The sequence below is a fragment of the Neltuma alba genome, unplaced genomic scaffold (assembly GCF_004799145.2).
Source record: "Neltuma alba isolate B1F8T4 unplaced genomic scaffold, ASM479914v2 tig00004432_pilon, whole genome shotgun sequence".
In the NCBI taxonomy this organism is placed as follows: Eukaryota; Viridiplantae; Streptophyta; class Magnoliopsida; order Fabales; family Fabaceae; genus Neltuma; species Neltuma alba.
The window spans coordinates 247285-268304 of record NW_021633704.1 but is presented as its reverse complement, the minus strand read 5'-3'; the positions used below and the strand labels follow the sequence as shown (position 1 = coordinate 268304).

Here is a 21020-nt window from a genome sequence, read left to right as displayed (position 1 = left end):
AAAGATGGGCATGCGTGCCGTTTCTGTATATATGGGTCCCACAGAAACACTGAGATGCATATGAATCCTACCGTTTTATGTGTTTGTTTGTTTTGGTATAGCCGTATAAAACATGTGTTTGTGGACCCCTTTTGCCCTCTATTTCATGTGGATGTACCATCCTACAAGAAAGAGTGGGTGTCCAGTGTGTTGGCCAAAAAATATTAAAAAAAAAAAACAAGAGGGGGTTACACATAGGTGCATTTGTTAGAGAGAACCTAAGTATCATTTGTGTCACCAATATAACTCAAATAGTTTACAGGGCAACATTAATTGAATATCTTGTTTCAAATTCAACAATTCATAGATGGTGATTGGAAGTGAGGTGAGGGTCTTTTTGCACAAATTAAAACTTATTAGGCGACATGATATTTACTTTAATTTGGCAAAAATATTCAAGAACATTCAAAAAAGAAACAAGTAAAAGGAAAAAGAGAGAGATCCAAGGGAGAGTATGAAATAAAATGTAAAATCTATAATAGGCCAGTTGGCAAAAAAAAAAATTCTATAATAAGCCACAATTATTTACTAATTCATGAATACTGCAGTTATACGATGAATACTTTTTGTTTCATTATTTGGCATTTTGATTCAGATCACGATGTCATTTTTTATGTAAGTGCCAATGTATCTGCCGCAATTAGCAATTCCTTTTCAATATGTTGATGAAACGTATCATATTCTTGAAAATTAATGACAACCTTCCTTTTGAATTTAAATTTCGTTTCTATTTTTAATTTCTATGTGATGTTATATATATTATTCTATTTCTGTCTCTCATTCAATCTTTCTATTCTTTTATGCTTGTACTTGTTTGCAGTAATTATAGTATTATGGTTAAGTTTTTATCGAAATAAATTTTCTAGTAGTTGGTATCTTAATTGATAAAAAGAAATGAAATGTGGTAATTGAAAAATAATCAAATTTAAATTTCAGGAAACATGTCATCAATAACGCTGTAAAAAAAACAATATTTTAGAATATATAACTCTAAACATTTAATTTAGATCGGTTCCTCCTCAATCTCACCATTGTCATCAATAGCATGTTCATCATAGTGATGTTGGCATTGGCAATAACAATGTTATATGGGCTTGTTAAATAAGCTTCACTGAAGATCCTATATATGGAACAAGATGAGAGATTTAGAACACTAAAGAAAAGATAGAGCTACAAAAACAGATCCCAAAATAGAAGAGTAGTCCTCCAAGACAGAATGAGTTGGCATATGTGCAAAAAGCGCCATTTTTGCATATATGGATCTCACAGCAACACTAAAACGCATATGAATCCCATCGTTCTATGTATTTATCTTTCTTGAAGTAGCCGTATAAAACGTGTATTGTAGGCCCTCCTACCCTTGGTTTTTGTGTAAAGAGTAACGTACTATATCATCAATATATAATTTAAATAGTTGATGGGGCAGCATTAAATATTTTGTTTCAAATTTAATAGTTTTTAAATGTCAATTGGAAGTGATATGAGGGCCTTTTGCAGAGATCCAAAGTTATCAACTAAATCTGGCTAGCATAGGCATAGCATTGCCCTTCTTCATCGTCACCAGCAGACATTTGAAAATGAAACAAAGGATAAGTGTTGTGATTCTGAAACCAATTAGTAATCCAAAAAGCTTTAGGTAACAACTATAAGCACGTGCGACAGAAACAGTGAACAACTTCTTGAGAACTAATGGCGCAGTTATGCTTTTCTGTCATATATATGCGCTTCTTTTACTTCAACACACACACACACACACACACATTCACCCTCTCCAGTTCATTGATATTGGTGATTTATTTGCAAGAACCAGTTCAATATATAATTATTAGCCTGACTGATTGACATAACCACACTCAAACGCGTGGTTCTTATGAGTGATATACTGATATTGGCCATGTTTACTGCTAAAGCCAAATGTTTAAAATAACTGATAACAAGAGATAAAATCTAGTAATTGAAAACCAAACTCATTCATCAAATGACATGAAATGACTCATTAATAACGCAGTAAAAAGACGATACTTTAGAATCAAGAACTCTTAAACATGTAATTTGCATTAAGAAGAGCTTAATATTCTGAGACAACAGATTCATTGTAACCCAATTTATATTCTCTGTCTTCAATTGTCATTAGCTGTAGGCATTTGAAATCGACAAAGAGGACAAGTATTGCGAGTATGAAGCCAGCCAGTGATGCATTTTGTGTGAAACAAATGGGAGCAAGGCATACGAGTGGCTTCATTGTCGTTGGAGAAATCTTCAAAACAAATAGGACACTCACACTTCGCCATTGAGCTTCCTTCTTTCTGTTCAACAATCAACTTCTCCAATCCTTCAATGGATGACTCAGTTGCAGGATTGGTCAATCTCTGACTTTCATTTTCATCGTTCGTTATCGTCAAATCTTCATTTTGGGTGGCCGTCGTCGTCATTTGTTGCACAAACCTACCAATATCATCATGGACTTGTCTAATGTTTCTTTCTTGGTTCCTCATCAATTCCTCCATTAATGCATCAAAACCAACATGTCCATCGTCGGGGATATCAAGTTGATTGGCGGTTATAGGAAAAGAAGCCAACATATCGAAAATGTTAACCAAGTCATCACCTAAAGATGATGGGTTGATGACATGATTATCGGCAGATCTGTCGGCGGTATTGTTCAAATCACCTTCAGTGGGGTGTTGAGGATCCATGGCAATATGGAACAAGACAAGAGAGATTTGGAACACTAAAGAGAAGACTGAACTATATGGAGAGATTTAGAACACCAAAATGAGTTGGGATACATGTACAGGATGTATGTTGTACTTATAGACTTGTGAAAAGTAACGGAGTATCATTTCTGTATATATGAGGCCCACAAAAACAGTAAGATACATGAATCACACTGTTCTATGTATCTGACAAAAATATTTATGAAAATTAAAGAAAAAAAGAAGCAAGAGAAATAAGATACAAAGAAGAGCATAAAAATAAGGAAATTTAGTAGCCATAATATTAATTTTCAGATATCATTAATACAGTTCATTCACCAAGAATAGAGTTCATTCACCAAAATTTGTGTCATGCATGATGAGTCCATGTTGTCATAGAATAATAGGATTATCTTAATAAATGTATTCATGTAGTCTTTTAACTCTTTTTTTAATATTTTTTTCAAATGATTTCATTTTTATATTAATAAAACAATTAAGATAGTTATAAACTTATAATGCTATATATTTTAAATTCCTTGTCTGTTTTTGGGCTTTAAATTGAGGACATAATATCAATTTTTATGTAATTATCAATGTATCTGCCGCAACGCTTTCATAATATTTACATGCAGCGTATTAAATTCTTGAAAATTGATTACAAAACAACCTTCCCTTTGAATTTAAATTTTATAAGTGCTGTTGCAAAAAACATCATGTGCCATTTATTGAAAAAATCTAGTATAGATTATAAACTATATGCTAAAATAATGCTTGAATGCCCAATTATATTTTCAGAGAAAAAAATGATACAATAAAGTTGACTTTGTCTTTGCCGTTAAATCCTTTTTTTCCAAACCAAAAAAAAAAAAAACCCTTCAAGGTTAAAAGGACCCCAAAAAAAAATCGCTCATTTTGTCGCCTTCTTCCCTGTTTCCTAGTGTGGTCCGGCAGTAGGACATACAATGGGGACCAATAAGACAGCATCTCAGGGGAATGGATCTGCAAGTTAATTCTAAATTACAGAGTTGTTGTTTTAAATGGAATCGCTAGAAAATAATCATTCATGCACACACGTTTATTTTATATATATATATATATATAAATAATTGGTAATTGATTCAATGAAAGACAAGTGCATCATGATTTTTAAAGCTTTCAAGATTATATGATACTTTTCTGGTTCTAAATATAAGAAATATTTTGTAATAAAAATTACATTATAAAATGGTTTTTATGTTTAGGACCGGAGGGGTATCAATTTTTATGGGATTAAAATGACATGTTAAAGAGGATGCTTCTTTTTTTTTTCCCTCACGAATCATGAACTCATTGTTAGTATATGATTACATATCTAATAAAGGCATTAGGCTATCACCAATGGCCTTATTATTATATTTTAAATGAAAAATTACTCATAGATTTGAAATAAAAAACATTAAAGGATAGAGAAGTATCAGTGCTTTCAAATTTTTATAAATTTGACTAGTAAACTAAAGAAATTAAATTATAATCTATAAATACGCAAGTTTGACTTTTATATATATATATATATTTGTTGGGGTCACTATAAATTTAATTTTTTTTCCATGAGACTTATCAATAATTTGTTATTTTAAATTTAAAATATAGATATCTTCCTATTATAGACAATCCTATTTAAGGAACTGTCCAGTACTAAATGTGAACACCTTTTCTAATTGAAAGTTGAAAATTGATTTATCATATGTGAGAAACTAGCTCCTAATGCTAGACTTAATGCCATTGGTGGCGGGTTTGTTGTTTGTGCTTCAATTATACACTCAATTCATCGTTGAATTAGAGCTTGGTCTCCTTTACTAAAGAGCTTGGTCTTTTTCGTGTACATAAGGGTGTGTTTGGGTGACATCCCAAACCATGGTTTGGGGAATAAATCACCCAAACACTCATCCAAAAACCAAAATCATGGTTTTGGAAAAAGCAAAATTTTTTTGCTTTTGGAGAAAAAAGGGAGAGTGTGAGAGCTTATAGGATATGTATCTTGTTATTTTTTTTATAAACATATTTTTTATAAACATATTTAATCTTATATTTTATAAATATATATACATATTAATTATTTATTAATTATATTATCTTATGTATTATTAAATATGTTGGTAAAAAATATATTATTAACAATTTTATTCCTTCAAATTAAAATATATCATAAAATCTATTTTTTCTGTAATTATCATATTAACTTATGTCTTTTTTTTAGTAATTTGTATATATAAAAAATGTTTCTGATAACAACTATCCAAACACTCTCACTTCTCAAAATCACTTTTTCATAAAATCTATTCTTTTCAGAATCTATTTTTCAGAATTACTTTTTTAAACCACGGTTTGATTTCATCCAAACATATTCTAAGGGTGTGTTTGGATGACTTCAAACCGTGGTTTGGAAAAGTGATTCTGGAGAATAGATTCTGTGGAGAATAGATTCTGTGGAGAATAGATTCTGAGAAAAAGTGATTCTGAGAAGTGAGAGTGTTTGGATAGTTATTACCAGAAGTGCTTTTGACATGTGGAAATGACCAAAAAGGGTATAAGTTAATATGATAATTATATAAGGGATAGATTTTATGATTTATTTTGATTTGAAGAAATAAAATTGTTAATGAAATAATTTTTACTAACATAATTAATAATATATAAGATAATATAATTAATACATAATTAATATGTGTACATATATTTATAAAACATAATATTAAATGTTTATAGAAAAATGATTTTTTTTAGAACAGAAAAATATTAATTTTGTTTAAAGATTGTAAACGTGAAATCCCATAACATTTTTTCATAACTACTTTTTGTAATAACATACTACATGTATAATAACCTCTGATGTTTAATACAATTAATTAATTAATTGTCACCACACATATATATTCATAAAATATTAGAGTGAAAAATATTTTTAGAGAAGATGAATTATTTTGTTGCAAAATAGAATAAACACGTCTTAAAATAATTTATTAATTATTCAAGTAAGTAATAATTAGCTTGAGAATATAAGGCATAATATTAATAAGAGAAATATAAATAAAGAAGTGTCATAATCATTAAGATGATGCATCGATACAAAGCATTTGTAATAGGTTTTGTTTTTAACTACATATTACAATCTATGATAAAAGGAAATAAATAAGACATGACTACTATCCTCGTATTGAATTAACAAGTTCGTCTCTTATGCTGTCACGAACCTGAGCCATGTAAGATGAAGATTGAATTGATGAATGTATACGTGAAAATCTAACCCCATCATCATCATCTTCTGCATAAGTACCTTCTTCTTCCAACTGAACGAATCCAGGATCAGTAATAGATGTCGTTCTAATAAAATTATGTATAGCCATCGTTGCACAAACGATTTTAACTTGTGTTTCAAAATCATAAGATGGCATGTTTTGTAAGATTGCGAATTTTTTTTCCAAACTCCGAAAGTTCTTTCAATTGTACTCCTTAAACTTGAATGGAAATAATTAAAGATTTCATTGTCATTTTCAAACCCAGATGTCCTTCGAAAATCAGGCAAATGGTAACGCTCCCGTCTGTATGGGCCGAGATATCCATTCGGTGTTGGGTATCCAGCATCCACCAAATAATATTTTCCTATATAAAAAATGAAATTATTGTAAATTATGTTTCTATTGTTAAGCTAAATATAAAAAAAATATAGGAAATAAAAAAATACCTTCAGGTGGATGGGGAAAGTTCATTGAAGGAGTTGTGAGGGCATGATCAAATATCCGAGCATCATGTGCGCTACCTTCCCATCCGGCCAAGACAAAAGTAAAACACATGTCCCAATCACAAACCGCCATGACATTTTGTGACACTGTTCCTTTCCTAGAGATAAATTTAGTTTGATCTGTTGCACTGACAACGCAGGAAACATGTGTGCCATCAATTGCTCCAATAGCATGTTTAAAAAAAGGCCAGTATTTACCAAACCGAATTTTTGTATGAACATGCCGGAATGTTGGATCTTTTGGTTTGATATTAGACATGGCAAGTCTACAGCATGCCATTAGGACATTATGAAAATGTCTGCTAATTGTCTCCCCTGAATGTTGAAATCTTTCTTGCTGCATTCTGCTACTAAGTGCATGCCCAACGGTATGTAAAAACATTGCAACTGATTCATGTATCCCTATATTTTTAGTTTCTTTTAGACCATGTTGTTGCAATTGTTCCACCAGACTTAAGAACACATCCCGTTCCATCCTAAACATGTTATAACAACGACTGGAGTTGCCATCTAAAACATCCCTTACCCATATGCAGCCTGTATAAGCACTTGTATGCCGAGGCTCCTTACACAAGTTCAAAGTAGCGTATGCACCAACCAATGCTGCAACTTTGTTAACTCTTTTTTTCCGTCCCTTAGCATGCTCTTCCACATGTTTAATTTCATCATCCATATTCGTTTTATCCTGTGCACATACACATAAAGTTTAGAATTCCTACGTAGAAATTACGAAACATTTATAAAAGTTACAGAGTTGTCTGATTCATATAACAATCCACTGGTCACATAAAACATACACATATGGAACTGTCTAATATAATAAACAAGTCATAAATCCCTAGTAAAATGCTCTAAAATGAGTAGAAGCTGTTCCTTCTGATCCTTCAGAGCTGCATACATTTCTCGTGCATCCTGCCGTTCCATAAGGAGTTGTGTGCACCGTCTAAAGAAATCAGGATCACTGACAACTTCAGGAACTGTTTTCAGGTGAGACAGGACTCCCCTAATTGAAACCTCATAAGCACGCGCTTCTTCTTCCAACCTTCTAGCTTCTGCTCGTGAAATGACCTCATTTCCACGCTCGGCCTCAGAAATATTTGTTTCAGCAATCTTGCTAATTGCATCCGCTATTTTCATAGAGGGAGATGTGCGTTTCTTCTTGACTTCACTCTTCCTTCTGACCCCCAGTGAGCTACTAGGTCGACTCCTACCTCTGCTTGTACCCCCACCACTGGTATCCTGCCTCAATTCAGTGTTGCCTCCACTACCTCCACTATTATCATTGAAGTTCACTGTGTTAAATTCCCCACTTATACCAGTTGGTGCACCTAAAATTTCATCACTATCTCCGGACCCTTCTTCCAAATCTTCATTCGGTGTTCCTTCACTTGGAAGTGTCATGGAAGAAGGTGCCCATGCTTGTGGTCCAGTTGCAGCCACACTTCCAAATAGTTGAGTCAATTCATCCCTAAATTGAAGTCCTCTTTCTCTGAATTTTTCGTAGTTTGGAACTTCCTGCACATTAGACACCAATAATATCATAAAATATTCCAAAAACAGTAAATATACACAAAATTTTAACAAGTAGAGAAAATGTAAAATCAAAAGGTTCAATAATTACCCTTATTTTTCTCTCCCACCAATCATCAGTTGCACTGACAGTATTCCTTTCAGTATCCCATCCCAATCCTGTCTCACGAAGCAGCCTATCCCATGTCTGCCACTCCTTTCGTAGGGAATCATATTTATTCTTAAATTGAGATTTTTCATACACTCTTCCAGTTTTGGCAGTAAAGTTATCACTAAGAATATCCCAAGCTTTCTTTGTTAAGCTAGTACCTTTTCTTTCCCCTTGTTGCACAAGTTCAATGCAGAGGTCAATAAACACTTTTGTGGTTCGTAGGTCCCAGGAAGCTTTCACCGTATTCTTACGCATTATGCTATAGCACAATTATAGCTCTTCAGTCATCACAGGTTGATCAACTCAAAATCAATTGAAATAACACAAGAAAATTGTAATTTTAAATGGCCAGAAAAAATACACCCTTTCTATTCGGAACTTCATTATCTATTTTTGTTTAAAAATACTAACTTTTAAAACGTCAAAACTAACTAAATAATTATATATATATTTTTTCCTTTTCTTAACTATTGTACAAAGATGATTGAAAGACAAAATAATAAGATAAATCATATTTGAACCATCATGCACCATAAATCATATTGTACTCAACTTTTACAACAACTGTGTATTACAAATAATTTTCGAAAAAATTCGTTCATGTGTGTAATTAATACAAATATTCATGATGAATGTAATTATTGATTTGTCAACTGAAAATATAAAACACCAGCAATATAAACCTCTAACCAAAATACAAATCACTTCTTTCAATATATACACGGATTTGAGTTGTGATTCTATTTGTCCTGGCTCTCAAAAATTAGCCATAAATTTATCAAAGTCATTAATACAATAATTCATGACAACACATTCCTGCCTCACATTCCAAAAATAAAAGCAATGTCCCAATATATTGTTCGACTTCACAGGCTTCTTCTGGGCGAATTTGGACAGGAAAAAGGGATCCCACGCCAAGCAACCAGAGCAAAACGAATTTGCATTTTATATACCCAGTGGAATTCAATTCGCAGGCTTTATCGTCTCCAAAACAATATCACCAAATATATTCCCTGCCTCCAGAACCACATTCGTTTCATACAAAAATCAAGCAATAACCAGCAATCAAATTTTCGGTTTACCAAAGAGGAAAATACTGAAGCCAATCGTTCAAAATCAAGCAATAAACCAGCAATCAAGCAATAATATCTCATTCCTTCGATCAACATGCCAGTCATCAACAATTTCAAAAGCAAAAGTGGGAGGAAAATACTGAAGCCAATCGTTCAAAATCAAGCAATCAGCAATCAAGCAATAATATCTCATTCCTTCGATCAACATGCCAGTCATCAACAATTTCAAAAGCAAAAGTGGGAGGAAAATACTGAAGCCAATCGTTCGGTTTAACAGGGAAAATACTGAAGCCAGCGATAAATTTTTTTTTTTCACCGGAGATAGCTTACCTGACCAACGGCGACCTCACCAACCCGAGGACGAGTTGCCACGATCGGGCCTTCCACTGAGCTTTGCCCCTATCGACTTCGATGCGGAGGTGCAGCACTCAGAAGATGAGTGAAGATCGAAGGCCTGACTGGGCGAACTACCGAGGTAAGAGATCGGAGCAGGGCCGGCGAAAGAAGGGGGAAGAGCTCAGCTGATGAAGCTCAGAGACGAGCTGAGTGAAGATCGACGGCGAGCAGCGACGGCGAAGTGAAGATCGACGGTGAAGTGAAGATCGACGGTGGAATTCGGAGCAGCTCCACGAGAAGAGCGAACCGGCGAGTAGAGAAAGAGGCGAGCTTCCTCTGATGAAGGTGCGAGCAGAGCGAGCTTCCTCTGAGGATGAAGGCGCGAGCAGAGCGAGCTTCCTCTGAGGATGAAGGCGCGAGCGAAGCGGATGGCGCGACGAAGCGAGAAGAGCCTGAGGATGAAGGCGCGAGCGAAGCGGATGGCGCGACGAGAAAGCGAGAAGAGCCTGAGGATGAAGGAGCGGACGAAGCGGATGAAGGAGCGGGCGAAGTGTCGGTCAGGGTATTTTGGGATCAGAGGTTGCCTTCAATTATTAGAGCCAGGAAGCGAAAAATTTTGGCTTATGCTGAAACCATGGTTTCACCGGTGGAAACCATGGTTTCAGCCAGGACCACGGTTTGCAGCTGGAGCAGGGCTGTTTGGATGACTTCAGGAGCAAACCATGGTTTCAGCTTCCAAACCATGGTTTGCTTGGTCATCCAAACGCAGCCTAAATTCCTTAAGCGAAACGCGCTTTAATGGACCCACGTATCTCACTTGAATGGGCCTACATATCGTTAGATTCTCTCTCCCCCGTCCCCTACGCAAGGGCACTTTCTCTTCACCGCAAAGAAATCAAACACATTGGATTTTCTCCCCATGAGTCAGAATATCCACGTAGGGAGAAAGAGAGGATGAAAATTTTGGTGGTCCATAACATGTCTTTATTTCTCTCTCCATTTAGACTCCCTCTTCACACAAGAAAAACCCTTTTTTAATTTTCATGACAGAATTATTGATTTGATTCACATGATTTATACTCCGTTACATTGCAGTTCACTTTCTAAAACTTAACTTGATATAGTTCATTCTTTTATGTTCTAACTTTTGACCATATAAATATATAATCTCGGTGACTATTCATATGACTCAGTTAAAATTCAACGCTTGACAAGTTAGATATTTTTTTAAAAAAAGCAATACTTATATCAAGTTTCTTATATTCATTATGTCACATTTTCCAATCATACATGAGCATGTGTCCTATTTTTATGATATTAGTATTTAATTAAAAATTCAAATGAAACAAAAAAGAATACATGATCATGTGTATTTTGGAAAACTTAACATAATAAATATAAGGTACTTGAACAAAATTTTTTTCCTTTTTAAAAATGTAGAAAACAAATAATTAAATGACTAAAATTTAAGAAAACGAGTCCAATGACTTTAAAACTCAAAAACTGAATTCTAATTAAGTTAAAATTATAGACATTACTAATATCTCCCATCATTTTTTTTCTAGGTACGAGTATCTTTTTACTAGAAATAATCTTATTCGAAGTATTACAGATTACTAAATGTGGACATCTCTCTTAATAAAAATTCAAGCATTAGTTTGTTATATTAAAACAGATGATTTTTGTCATCGCTTCCTTTTACGAAAGTAACATGCGGAGGTCAAGGCCTAAATACTCAGAAGAAGAAACTGAAGGTGAAATCCATTAACTGCATCTTGCACTGATTTTTCAGGAGGAACGTGAAGCATCCCGTCTCTCATAAAAGTTAAGATCCCTATCTGCACAGTTATATATTATTAATTATTAGCCAAGCAATCAGGACAAAAATTGCCATCCCTGTGACCGAACAAACAATTACAAAAAAATAATTAGATTTTTTTTTCCATGTCACAAAGCTAGGGCATAAAAAGGTCGCTGTGCCTAGGATTCTCTGATTCAGCGAACCTGTTTGTATTTCTTGTTTTGTCGCCAGAACACTCTAAAGAGTTAAGTAAATAATGGTTTCAGCAAATCTGATCTTCAAAAAAGATAAATTTAGCTATCTTACTTCCACGATGAATTCTCTATAAGCAAACACCCCCCCCCGGGGGGAACTTTTTACACGAATGCTAAAATCTTGCATAAATCCACCTTCATGGTGTAGGAATCTTCTTAAAGCAAATACATTTCATTATCTCTCGCACAGTTTTTCATGGCCTTGTATTTGAAAAAAAGGATAAATTGAACCATCAGCATAAATATTAAAAGTCAACTCAAATTTATCATATGAACGGAAAGAATTCAAAACTCTCAAATGATATATCCGGGTGAGGAGCATTTCTGCCAATAATTGATGATCAAAATTTACGTTTGCCCCGATTTTTCCGCAGAGAATTTGCATGAGATAGATAGATCCTAGCTGTCTCCAGAAAACACCAGCTGTGTCCTTAACCGATAAAGTATCAAAATCACGGCCTTTTTTCAATCCTTTAATTATTCAAACCTTTTTTGCTCAATGCTCATGAAGCTTACTCAAAATCTCACATTCGTGAAGACTTACATCGGACAATCCCGAGCATTCTCTAGAACAATGTCAGCAATCATTTTTTGGGTGAGCTTTAGACTATCATTGACAAGATGCATGATGACAAAGCCATGAGTGATAGCTTACTCTGTCGGACCAGATTCCAAGTCCAAACTACACATATAATTCTTAAAGTTGCCTTCCAGAACTATCATTTTATTTAAAAAATTAAAAAGAATAAATCGCTTGGAAAGTTATTTGACAGATAGGTCATAGTTGTCTCACGCCCATAACAGCAGCTGGCTTCTCAACTAAGAAAACAAAAATTACAGCTTATAATCAATTTTTCCTCATAACACTTGTTGGGAACTGTTCACATAATAATCACTATTTCTTTGAAATAAACTCTATCGAAGCATAAGCTGTAGCTGCAATGATATATTCAGAAAAAATCAAGGAAAGAAATCCTTTAGGAAAAAAATTCCAGGAACAAGCTCAATATCATAAAAGTTGGAAACTAGAATCATTTATTAAGTACAAAGAGCATGCAGAATCAACTGTACACTCCCAAATTTATCAGACAAGAAGGGCCCCGCCTATTAGACTGCCCTCCAAACAAAATCCCCACAATCTCTCTCTCTCTGCCTATACACTGAAAGTCTGAAACATTATACACAGGCCAGAGCAACGCAACCTTCAAATGAAAGATTTGAAGATATGACCGGCTTGCAAAAGATTTCTTTTTAAGTGTAAAATCAGCTAAGAAGATCTGATCCAGGAGATCTTATCCTCTCCAGTGTATGCCTATTTAATCTACAAACAACAGATTCGACCTATCTATTTACATACACAGAATCTTAACTCCCTGATCCATCATTGCTCTAAGCAAATAAGGCAACTGAGATGTCGGACAGCTTCTTCCCACTTAGCCTTGACTTATATTTCCTCAATGGAGCATTTGGAGCTTCAATCTCTGGGATCTCATTTTCATCATCCAACTCAATTGAAGTTCGAAGAGCGAAAGTTTTCTTCTTCGGAGTACTGTATTCAAAATGCCATTGCTTCGCAATTAGAGCCTGAAATAGCAAGAAGTAGAAGTTACCAATCAGAACCACCAAAAACTAAATGAATCACAATGAGCAAGAACAAAGTTATTGATACTCACTGCTTCTTTTATTGTTTTCGAAACATGATAAAGCTGCTTCAAATCTTCATGATCAACCCCGCACAAAACCCTTATCTGCGATTTGTCAAGAAAACAGAGAAAATTTAGGCAACCCGTTACATAAATTAGAAATGCAATCAAACCCCGAGCTTGAACTGTTAATAATGATACTTACCAGAATGTCCTGAGGCAGGGCTTCGAGACGAGACTTTTCAGAGTTCAGAGTGAATGTCCCGCTACGCATTCTCTTCAACGGAGTCACTGAACTCGAGTCGAGGGGCGAAGTATCCACATTGGTTGAAACCACAATCCTCTTCCTGCTAAGTGATCGAGTATAACCGCCAAACCCTAGAGCCATATTCCCAAATGCCGATTTCACTCAAACAGAGCCAGAAGCAGAACACTAAAATTTCACCGAGTAAAAACCAAGCCGTTCCAATCTGCATTACCGAATTGACAATAATATTAATTATCAGAGACTTAACCACAAACCTAGAGCATAAATTCAAACTCAAAAAGGAGACTGTGAAATCCAATTTGGGGAAACAATTAATTGATTTCCTAAAACGACTTGACTCTTCCGGAGAGAAAATGGTAAGGAAATCTCGCAATAAATAAGACAGGATTCGAACCTGTTTCAGATGAGAGGTGCTGGATTGAATAGAGAGAGCTTCGACTTCTTCCTGTTGCCACAAGAGGGGAAACTAGAATCGCCTTCTTCAACTGCGCAAGTTGCGTCAAAAAGAAGAAGAAGGGCCCTTTATATTTCAATCCCAGCCAACAAATGACTGTTTTCTATTTATTTTCTTCTTTTTTATAAAAACGCGTGAGGAAATTACGGGAACTTTCCAAGAAAAAATCTTGGCCCAGGGTGTGTTTTACTGTACAGGGTTTATGTTTATCCTTATAGCTTTGGCGGTTAAAAAAAATGGAGTAAGGAGGGAGAAAAAAACTAGCCGTTGTAATGGGACACGTGGCGAGGACTGAGAGGGCGTATTGTGGAAGTGGGGCTGACGTGGTGGTTTGGTCGGTCTGAGTCGGCTTTGTCGGTAGCTTCTCGAACAAGTTCCGTGTACATGGACGTGCTATGGAGTAAAGATATGGTGACGGTGAAAGCGCGGGTGACAGAATGGAGATGCATTGTGGTTTCGACACGTGTAAAGACGACTGGGAATGAATAAAGTGGGTGAACAAAGATTAGGAGGGGCCGGTGGTGGCTTTAGTGGGCAGGCGGACCCAACTATGGTTTGACGGAGAATTCTATATAGACGGCTGGCGGCTGTTGCTAGTTTGGCATTGGCTTATACAGGTTTTACACGGTGCCTTATTTCGAATCCGAGGCTTATTTTGCCTTTTTATTTACCTTTTTTTTTTTTCCCTTTCATTTTAAGCAAAGCGGGTCAACCTTTGGCGGGGCCAAGTGAAATGGGTCAACCTGCGTCAAAGAGTGCAGAAGAATATTTAATATTACCGTGATGGAGTCGCACGAAGGGCGTATATTTTTCATGTTGGGAAAGGTGAGTTCATGGTCAAAGTGGGAGAGCTTTAAGATGTGAGATCCCTCTGTTATGGTAGGTGAATTTAAATAGTTTATTTTTTTATATTTTAATTCTCCTTCGTAATTGAGAATTTAGATTATGCAGGTTGGATTGGATTATGCTATGCTCAAAATTAATTTGTTAAATTTAATTAGATTTCATGAATCGGACCGATATGCCAAGTTTGTCTTGACCAATTAACAGCTGTTTTTTGGATCATGGAAATAACAGCTTTTGCTCAATCAAGCAAACTCCATAAAATTATCATCTATGGCCGAAAATTATATTGAGATGGATTATTTCAATATGAAACTTAAATAATCTATTAGGTACAGAGAGCAAGCAGAATCAAGGCTTGTGATGACTTATATATAAACAACTTTTTAATTATGGTTTACTAAATACAAAATAAATATATATAAAAATATTATTTTGATTTACGTGAAATGTTTTTGAATGTAAGTTCGAACAAGTCCTTAAAAAATATGTACTCTTGAATTTATCAGACTAGAAGGGTCTCGTAAAGATTACCCTCCAAACAAGATTATCAAGCAGGCAATGCATGCGTAATCTTCAAACGAAGGATTTGAAGATATGGCTGGCTAAATCTGCTCAAGTAAATCTCAGATCCTCCCGTATATATTCCTATTTAATCTAGAAACAATAGATTCAATCTATCTATTTTTATCTACACATAAACAATTCAAGCTTTCTGATCCATCAAACGCTTTCTTTCTTGGCCACTTATGTTCGTCCGGGGAAGCAAATAAGGCAACGGTAATGTTAGCTAGATTCCTCCCACTTAGCCTCGGCTCAAATTTCCTCAATGGAGCTAAGAAATTATATTCATCTTCCATCTCAATCGGAATTGAAAAAGCACTAGCATTCTTCTTTGGCGTGACAAACTCAAAATGAGATTGATTCGCAATAGCCTGAAATTACAATAACCAAAACTTACCAATTAGACTCATTAATTAATTAAAGACTAATTAAATCACAACTAACATGGACAGAACAGCGTTGTTGATACAATGATACTACTCACTGCTTCTTTTATTGCTTTGGATACGCGATACAGCTGCTCCAAATCTTCATGATCTACCCCACATAAGATCTTTACCTGCGATTTAGAAAGCAAAACAAAAAGGAAATTTCAAGCTATCCGTAGCAAAAAAAAAACACAATCAAACCTGGACTTGAATTGTTCATAGTACTTACCAGAATGTGCCGACAACTAACATGAACAGAACAGCGTTGTTTTGATACAATGATACTACTCACTGCTTCTTTTATTGCTTTGGATACGCGATACAGCTGCTCCAAATCTTCATGATCTACCCCACACAAGATCTTTACCTGCGATTTAGAAAGCAAAACAAAAAGGAAATTTCAAGCTATCCGTAGCAATAAAAAAACACAATCAAACCTGGACTTGAATTGTTCATAGTACTTACCAGAATGTGCCGAGGCAGATCCTCGAGACGAGACCTTCCACGATTCATCATACAGAGAGAGTATCGCTAGGTATTCTCTGCAATGGAGTCACAGAACTCGAATCTAGTGGAGAAGCTTCTCCATTGTCTGAAATCGCAATCCTCTTCCTGCTAAGTGATCGAATGCAATCCTCAAATCATTGTGCTGTATAAGCAAAGACCAATTCACTCTGAAGAATCAACAGCAGAGCGCTCAAATTTCTGCAAATTCGAGTCGTTCCAAGCTGCGATACCAGAAAATTATGGTGAGAAATTGATAGAGAATGGGAAGAAAATCGCAATCAATGAGACGGAATCCGAACTTGTTTTGGAATAGAGGTCCTAGTCTCGTAGATTCAAGAGCGAGAGAGATTCAATTTCTGCTTGCCGCGAGAGGGGAAAACCGAATCGCCTTGTATGCTACGCAAGTTGATTTAAAGGCGCAATTTGCTTTGCGCGGTAATTTTCACACTGAATAGCAATTTCGAATGAAGAATGAAATTTTAAATGAAAATAAGCTTTACAGAAATAGAATAATTACATATTGGATCCCTTAAAAAATATTATATTTGATATTTTATGGAATTTTCATTTTGAACTTATGCGGCTGCGACCTCTCAAATTTTTTTTGGCTCCAAAACTTTAAAGGCTTCAAAATGTATTTTGAAAATATAATTCTATTATCTATATTTAAATAAAATATAGATAATAGTAATAAATATTTGCTTAGAGTTCTTTGAAAGATTTATCATTTATTCATGACCACAAATAAAACATAATTATTACATGGCAGATTCAATGAAGGTCCATCTCCTTTCTGTATTTTGCATATATACGGTCAATTACATCAAAATTTTAAAATCAACCAAACAACAGCACACCAATATAATTAAGCGGCGAATATATATATATATATATATATATATATAAAATACAAACAAAAAAGGATTTTCTAACAACAACGAGACCCATTTTTTTAAAAATTTTTTAATGCAAAAAAATCCATATCAAAATTCACATTAAATTTTGACCACTGAGGATTGATGTGAATCAAGCCCTTAAACAAGATATTACTCCTAATTCTTAATATAAAAGCTACTTAGGGTTTATATCAAGGACACAAGGTACTTACTGACATCACACTCTCTGGTTGGACTAACACATAAGCTACTTGGGGTTTATATTAAGAACACAAGTTACTTGCTAACATCACACTCTCTGGTTGGACTAACACATGTTAGTGAGCTGATATGATTTTTCTTACTTCACAAGAGTTCTCATTTTGAATAATATCAAATTCATTTTTTTAACTGAAAATACCAAAATTGAATCGTAATCCATTCAATATTTTGAGAGTATATAAAAAATTCGAACATGTCCTAATCATTTTTTTCAGTGGGAATATATATGCTGGTGGTGGTACGTATGGTAGAATAGTTACGTTAAATCCTTCACTTAATTTTTTTTTCCTTTTTTTTTTTTGCGTGATTAAATTAAGGAAGTGTTTGATATGATAAAATCATTCATTATTTAAACATAAATCCCTTGAAACAGTCTAGATAAAGATAACTGGATTGTTCTGGCCAAAACTTGTGTATATATATCTCTCTCGTTGTTTGTCTGTGATATATATATAGAGAGAGAGGGGGGAAGGGGAAGAAAGAGAGAGAGAGAGAAAGACAAGATAGACTTAACAAGCAGTATTCAATATATAGCAAACTTTAACATTTATATCGTCGGCTTTTTTTTTTTTTTGGTTGAGTACAGTTTAAAATATTTGGAATTAATTAATATAATCGAGTAAAAGACTAGACTGACTTTTTTTTTTGTGTGACAAAAGACAAGATGGACTTATGTAGCAAGTAGCTGTTTCAGGCTTTTTTCTGGTAAATATCTATATTTTATGTTTGAAATACTTCTTAATTTTTTATTTACTATTGAGTTCTTTAGATTTTCAAATCTGATCAATTTTGTGAGCCAGTATGCACTGCTCCGTCCCAAAATCTAAATTTTTCTCTAAATTTTATTACCGTCTGAAAGTCTTATTTGATCCTAATATTTAGGGGGGATCAAATTCTTTTTTTACATGATTTATCCTTGCTTGTAATTAAATGTAAGAGAACCAATGCATCTTATAGAATTTGATGGAGATAACAGTGAAAATTAACGTAATTTTCTTATAAAATTTTTGTTGCGTGTGAAATTAGTTAAACCATGCATACATATCTACATATAGATATATATATATATATATATATATTTGTATATAGATCAGCGAGAAGAGAAAGTAATGTTCATAACAGAAACAGACATATATAAATATATAGGACAGCACAGTACAGTCAACACTCGACATAGCAGTACAGCACATATCACTGTCCTATTATATGTTTTCCTAATGATCATAACAACAACACTAAATAACCAGAAAAAGCACACACACTCTAAACCTTTCATTAATTAAACTGCATATTAAAACCCTTATATATCATTCCTTATTGATGAGACCTGTGAAGATGGAATGAAATCCCCACGAAAAGCAGCCCACCAGCTGTTTAATTCATTTCTTCTTGATCGATCAGTCTAAAACTTTGGGTGGGTTGGACACTTGCTTTGATCATTACGATGTTCGTACAAGAACATTTTGGCTGTTGGAGACACAGTCCAGGAGCGAAAGAGGTGGTTGTAGTATGTTGCATCAGCCGCTTGAACCAACGTCGTACGGTTGTTTCTGGGTAGAACGAAGACCATAGATTCCAGCTTCACAGACTTCTGAAGAAGAACTTTCACCAACTCTATTTCATACTCTGCAAACTTGAAACCTATGAGCTTCACGAACTTCAGCCGACTGAACTCATATGCGAAGTTGTCCAGCATAGGTTTCTCATGCAGTTTCCAGTACAATCCACATTCAAAATTGTAATTATTCAGCTACAAACCACAGTCCAACATGGATTAACACATCAAAACACTCAAGGACTCAATCAGAATAGAGATATCTCAGGATTTGGGTTGTCAGCTACTGCCTCATCTTTGTTACCCCTCTACTATTGTCTCTCAAATTTTCCCTACTTGCCAAATGTTTTTTCTTGTTTCTTTTTATCATTAAATTTTACATAAAATGGGTGAAATTTTGGTATCTTATAGGTGAAAAATGGTACTCTTTTCAATTTTTCAAGGGATTTATATCTAAATTAAAAATAAACTAAAACGATTTAGAGCACTTTCTTTGAAAAATCATAAAAAAAATTGAAAGCAGCATCATTTTTTCCCATAAAGTATTAAAATCCCATTCATTTTATGTAGAATCGAATGCTAAAAAGAAACAATAAAAAAAACATTTGGAAAGTAAGGGAAAATTGAGGAGAGATAAGACAGCCGGTACCCCAAATCCGATATCTCATTACTCAAAAGAATATTATATGCATAAAATATGGATATATATATATATATATATATGAATATTATGCATAGTTGTGAAATCATTTTGAGCGATCAAATTGATCAAATGAATTACTTTGGGTTGAGAACAATATTGATAGTAGTACTCACATCGATGAACAAGGTCTCCAAAGTTGGACAGCTTTTCAGAAACACAGCAATATCATATGGATTGCAAAAAATTCCTCCCTCCATGAATATCTGAAGTTCTCTCAGCCCCGCTAAGCAAAAAGGCGCTTCTTTATATTCTCCATTTCTCATCCTCGGCGCCAAAGGCTTTTAAAAACAAAACAAAATCTGTAATAAATGATCCAGTCGATCTAGCAAAACAATTATTATATGAAAAGAACTCAATAAAATATAGATCATATATGTTTATATACCTCAATAAAAGTGCTGGAGGTTGTGAGGACAGTGGCGTAAAAGAGGTCGATGACCAAACGATCCACCTTATGAGACAGCAAGTATCCTCTGGTAGGAAAAAATTTGAAGAAAGCCTCCTTCAATGGTAAAGCCTTTTTAAATTCGATTCTGATGACAGCCCCACGATAAAATATGGACCTAAGGCTTGGGACATCGATGTTAAGATCCTCCACGCTAGGGCAATAAGCAATTTTTAAGGTCTTAAAGTACCTACTGTCCCTCGCACATATATCCATAACCCTTATTCCTAAACATTCCGATAGCTCTAAAGTGTTGAGAAGCTTACAGTTTGATAACAAAGTTTTGAGTTCATTTTCAGTGAGGTTGATTCTTGAGAAGACAATAGTGTTTAGGAATTGCAGGCCAGTTAAGACCTGTGGCAGTTGGATTTCACAGTTGGTGAGCTTCAGGATCCGAAGTGTTTGGATGTCGAGAAAATGAGACTCGAGAAGAAAAGGCTGGGAAAATTGGAGTTCCAGTTCTTTGACTTGTTTGAGAGCACATATCCCAAGCCATTTCTCGATGAATGCTCCTACTCCCTGTGGATCGATGTGCAGGCAGAAAGCTTGGATTTCTGGAGCCTTATTGACATCGAAGACTCGTTCAATCAAATCCACGAGCTCTTGTTGATCAAATCTTGCAAATTCTGTGCCAAACAGCAACATTCGATTCAAATGCCAAGCATTCTTGAATCTGGTTGATACAGGACCCACCTGGACTGCTTCTTTGATGGGTAAGAAGGAAAATAAGTGATCATCATGCACAGTTTCATCAATCTCAATTTTTATTTTCTTCTGAGGTTGACGACTCAT

General features: G+C 34.7%; 3 protein-coding genes and 1 pseudogene across 3 annotated transcripts; all 4 read right to left on the bottom strand.

Moving 5' to 3' along the window:
* Positions 1 to 2159: 2159 nt before the first annotated feature.
* LOC114744731 (E3 ubiquitin-protein ligase Praja-2-like) lies at positions 2160 to 2735 on the bottom strand. Its single transcript, XM_028932901.1, has one exon. It carries the CDS (start codon positions 2733 to 2735, stop codon positions 2160 to 2162), a length of 576 nt encoding a protein of 191 aa, XP_028788734.1.
* A 9915-nt stretch (positions 2736 to 12650) lies between these two features.
* On the bottom strand, positions 12651 to 14065 carry LOC114744712 (F-box protein SKIP27). The gene is made up of 4 exons (XM_028932883.1): positions 13967 to 14065; positions 13510 to 13774; positions 13335 to 13409; positions 12651 to 13245 (listed from the first exon to the last, which is right to left on the bottom strand). The coding sequence occupies exons 2-4, from the start codon at positions 13690 to 13692 to the stop codon at positions 13051 to 13053; spliced, it is 453 nt and encodes a 150-aa protein (XP_028788716.1). The 5' UTR covers positions 13693 to 13774; positions 13967 to 14065; the 3' UTR covers positions 12651 to 13050.
* A 1481-nt stretch (positions 14066 to 15546) lies between these two features.
* Positions 15547 to 18700, bottom strand: LOC114744730 (F-box protein At1g61340-like; annotated as a pseudogene).
* A 227-nt stretch (positions 18701 to 18927) lies between these two features.
* LOC114744729 (putative FBD-associated F-box protein At1g61330) lies at positions 18928 to 21020 on the bottom strand. Its single transcript, XM_028932899.1, has 2 exons — positions 20169 to 21020; positions 18928 to 19275 (listed from the first exon to the last, which is right to left on the bottom strand). Exons 1-2 carry the CDS (start codon positions 21018 to 21020, stop codon positions 18928 to 18930), a joined length of 1200 nt encoding a protein of 399 aa, XP_028788732.1.

Excerpts from the sequence above, each read along its gene's own strand:
- LOC114744729 (XM_028932899.1), bottom strand. The coding sequence starts at position 21,020 with ATGAGTCGTCAACCTCAGAAGAAAATAAAAATTGAGATTGATGAAACT. Across the intron at positions 19,276-20,168 it reads CCTCCAGCACTTTTATTGAG|CTGAATAATTACAATTTTGA; the intron begins GTATATAAACAT and ends TGTGGTTTGTAG.
- LOC114744731 (XM_028932901.1), bottom strand. The coding sequence starts at position 2,735 with ATGGATCCTCAACACCCCACTGAAGGTGATTTGAACAATACCGCCGAC.
- LOC114744712 (XM_028932883.1), bottom strand. The coding sequence starts at position 13,692 with ATGGCTCTAGGGTTTGGCGGTTATACTCGATCACTTAGCAGGAAGAGG. Across the intron at positions 13,410-13,509 it reads CCCTGCCTCAGGACATTCTG|ATAAGGGTTTTGTGCGGGGT; the intron begins GTAAGTATCATT and ends GACAAATCGCAG. Across the intron at positions 13,246-13,334 it reads CGAAAACAATAAAAGAAGCA|GCTCTAATTGCGAAGCAATG; the intron begins GTGAGTATCAAT and ends TTGCTATTTCAG.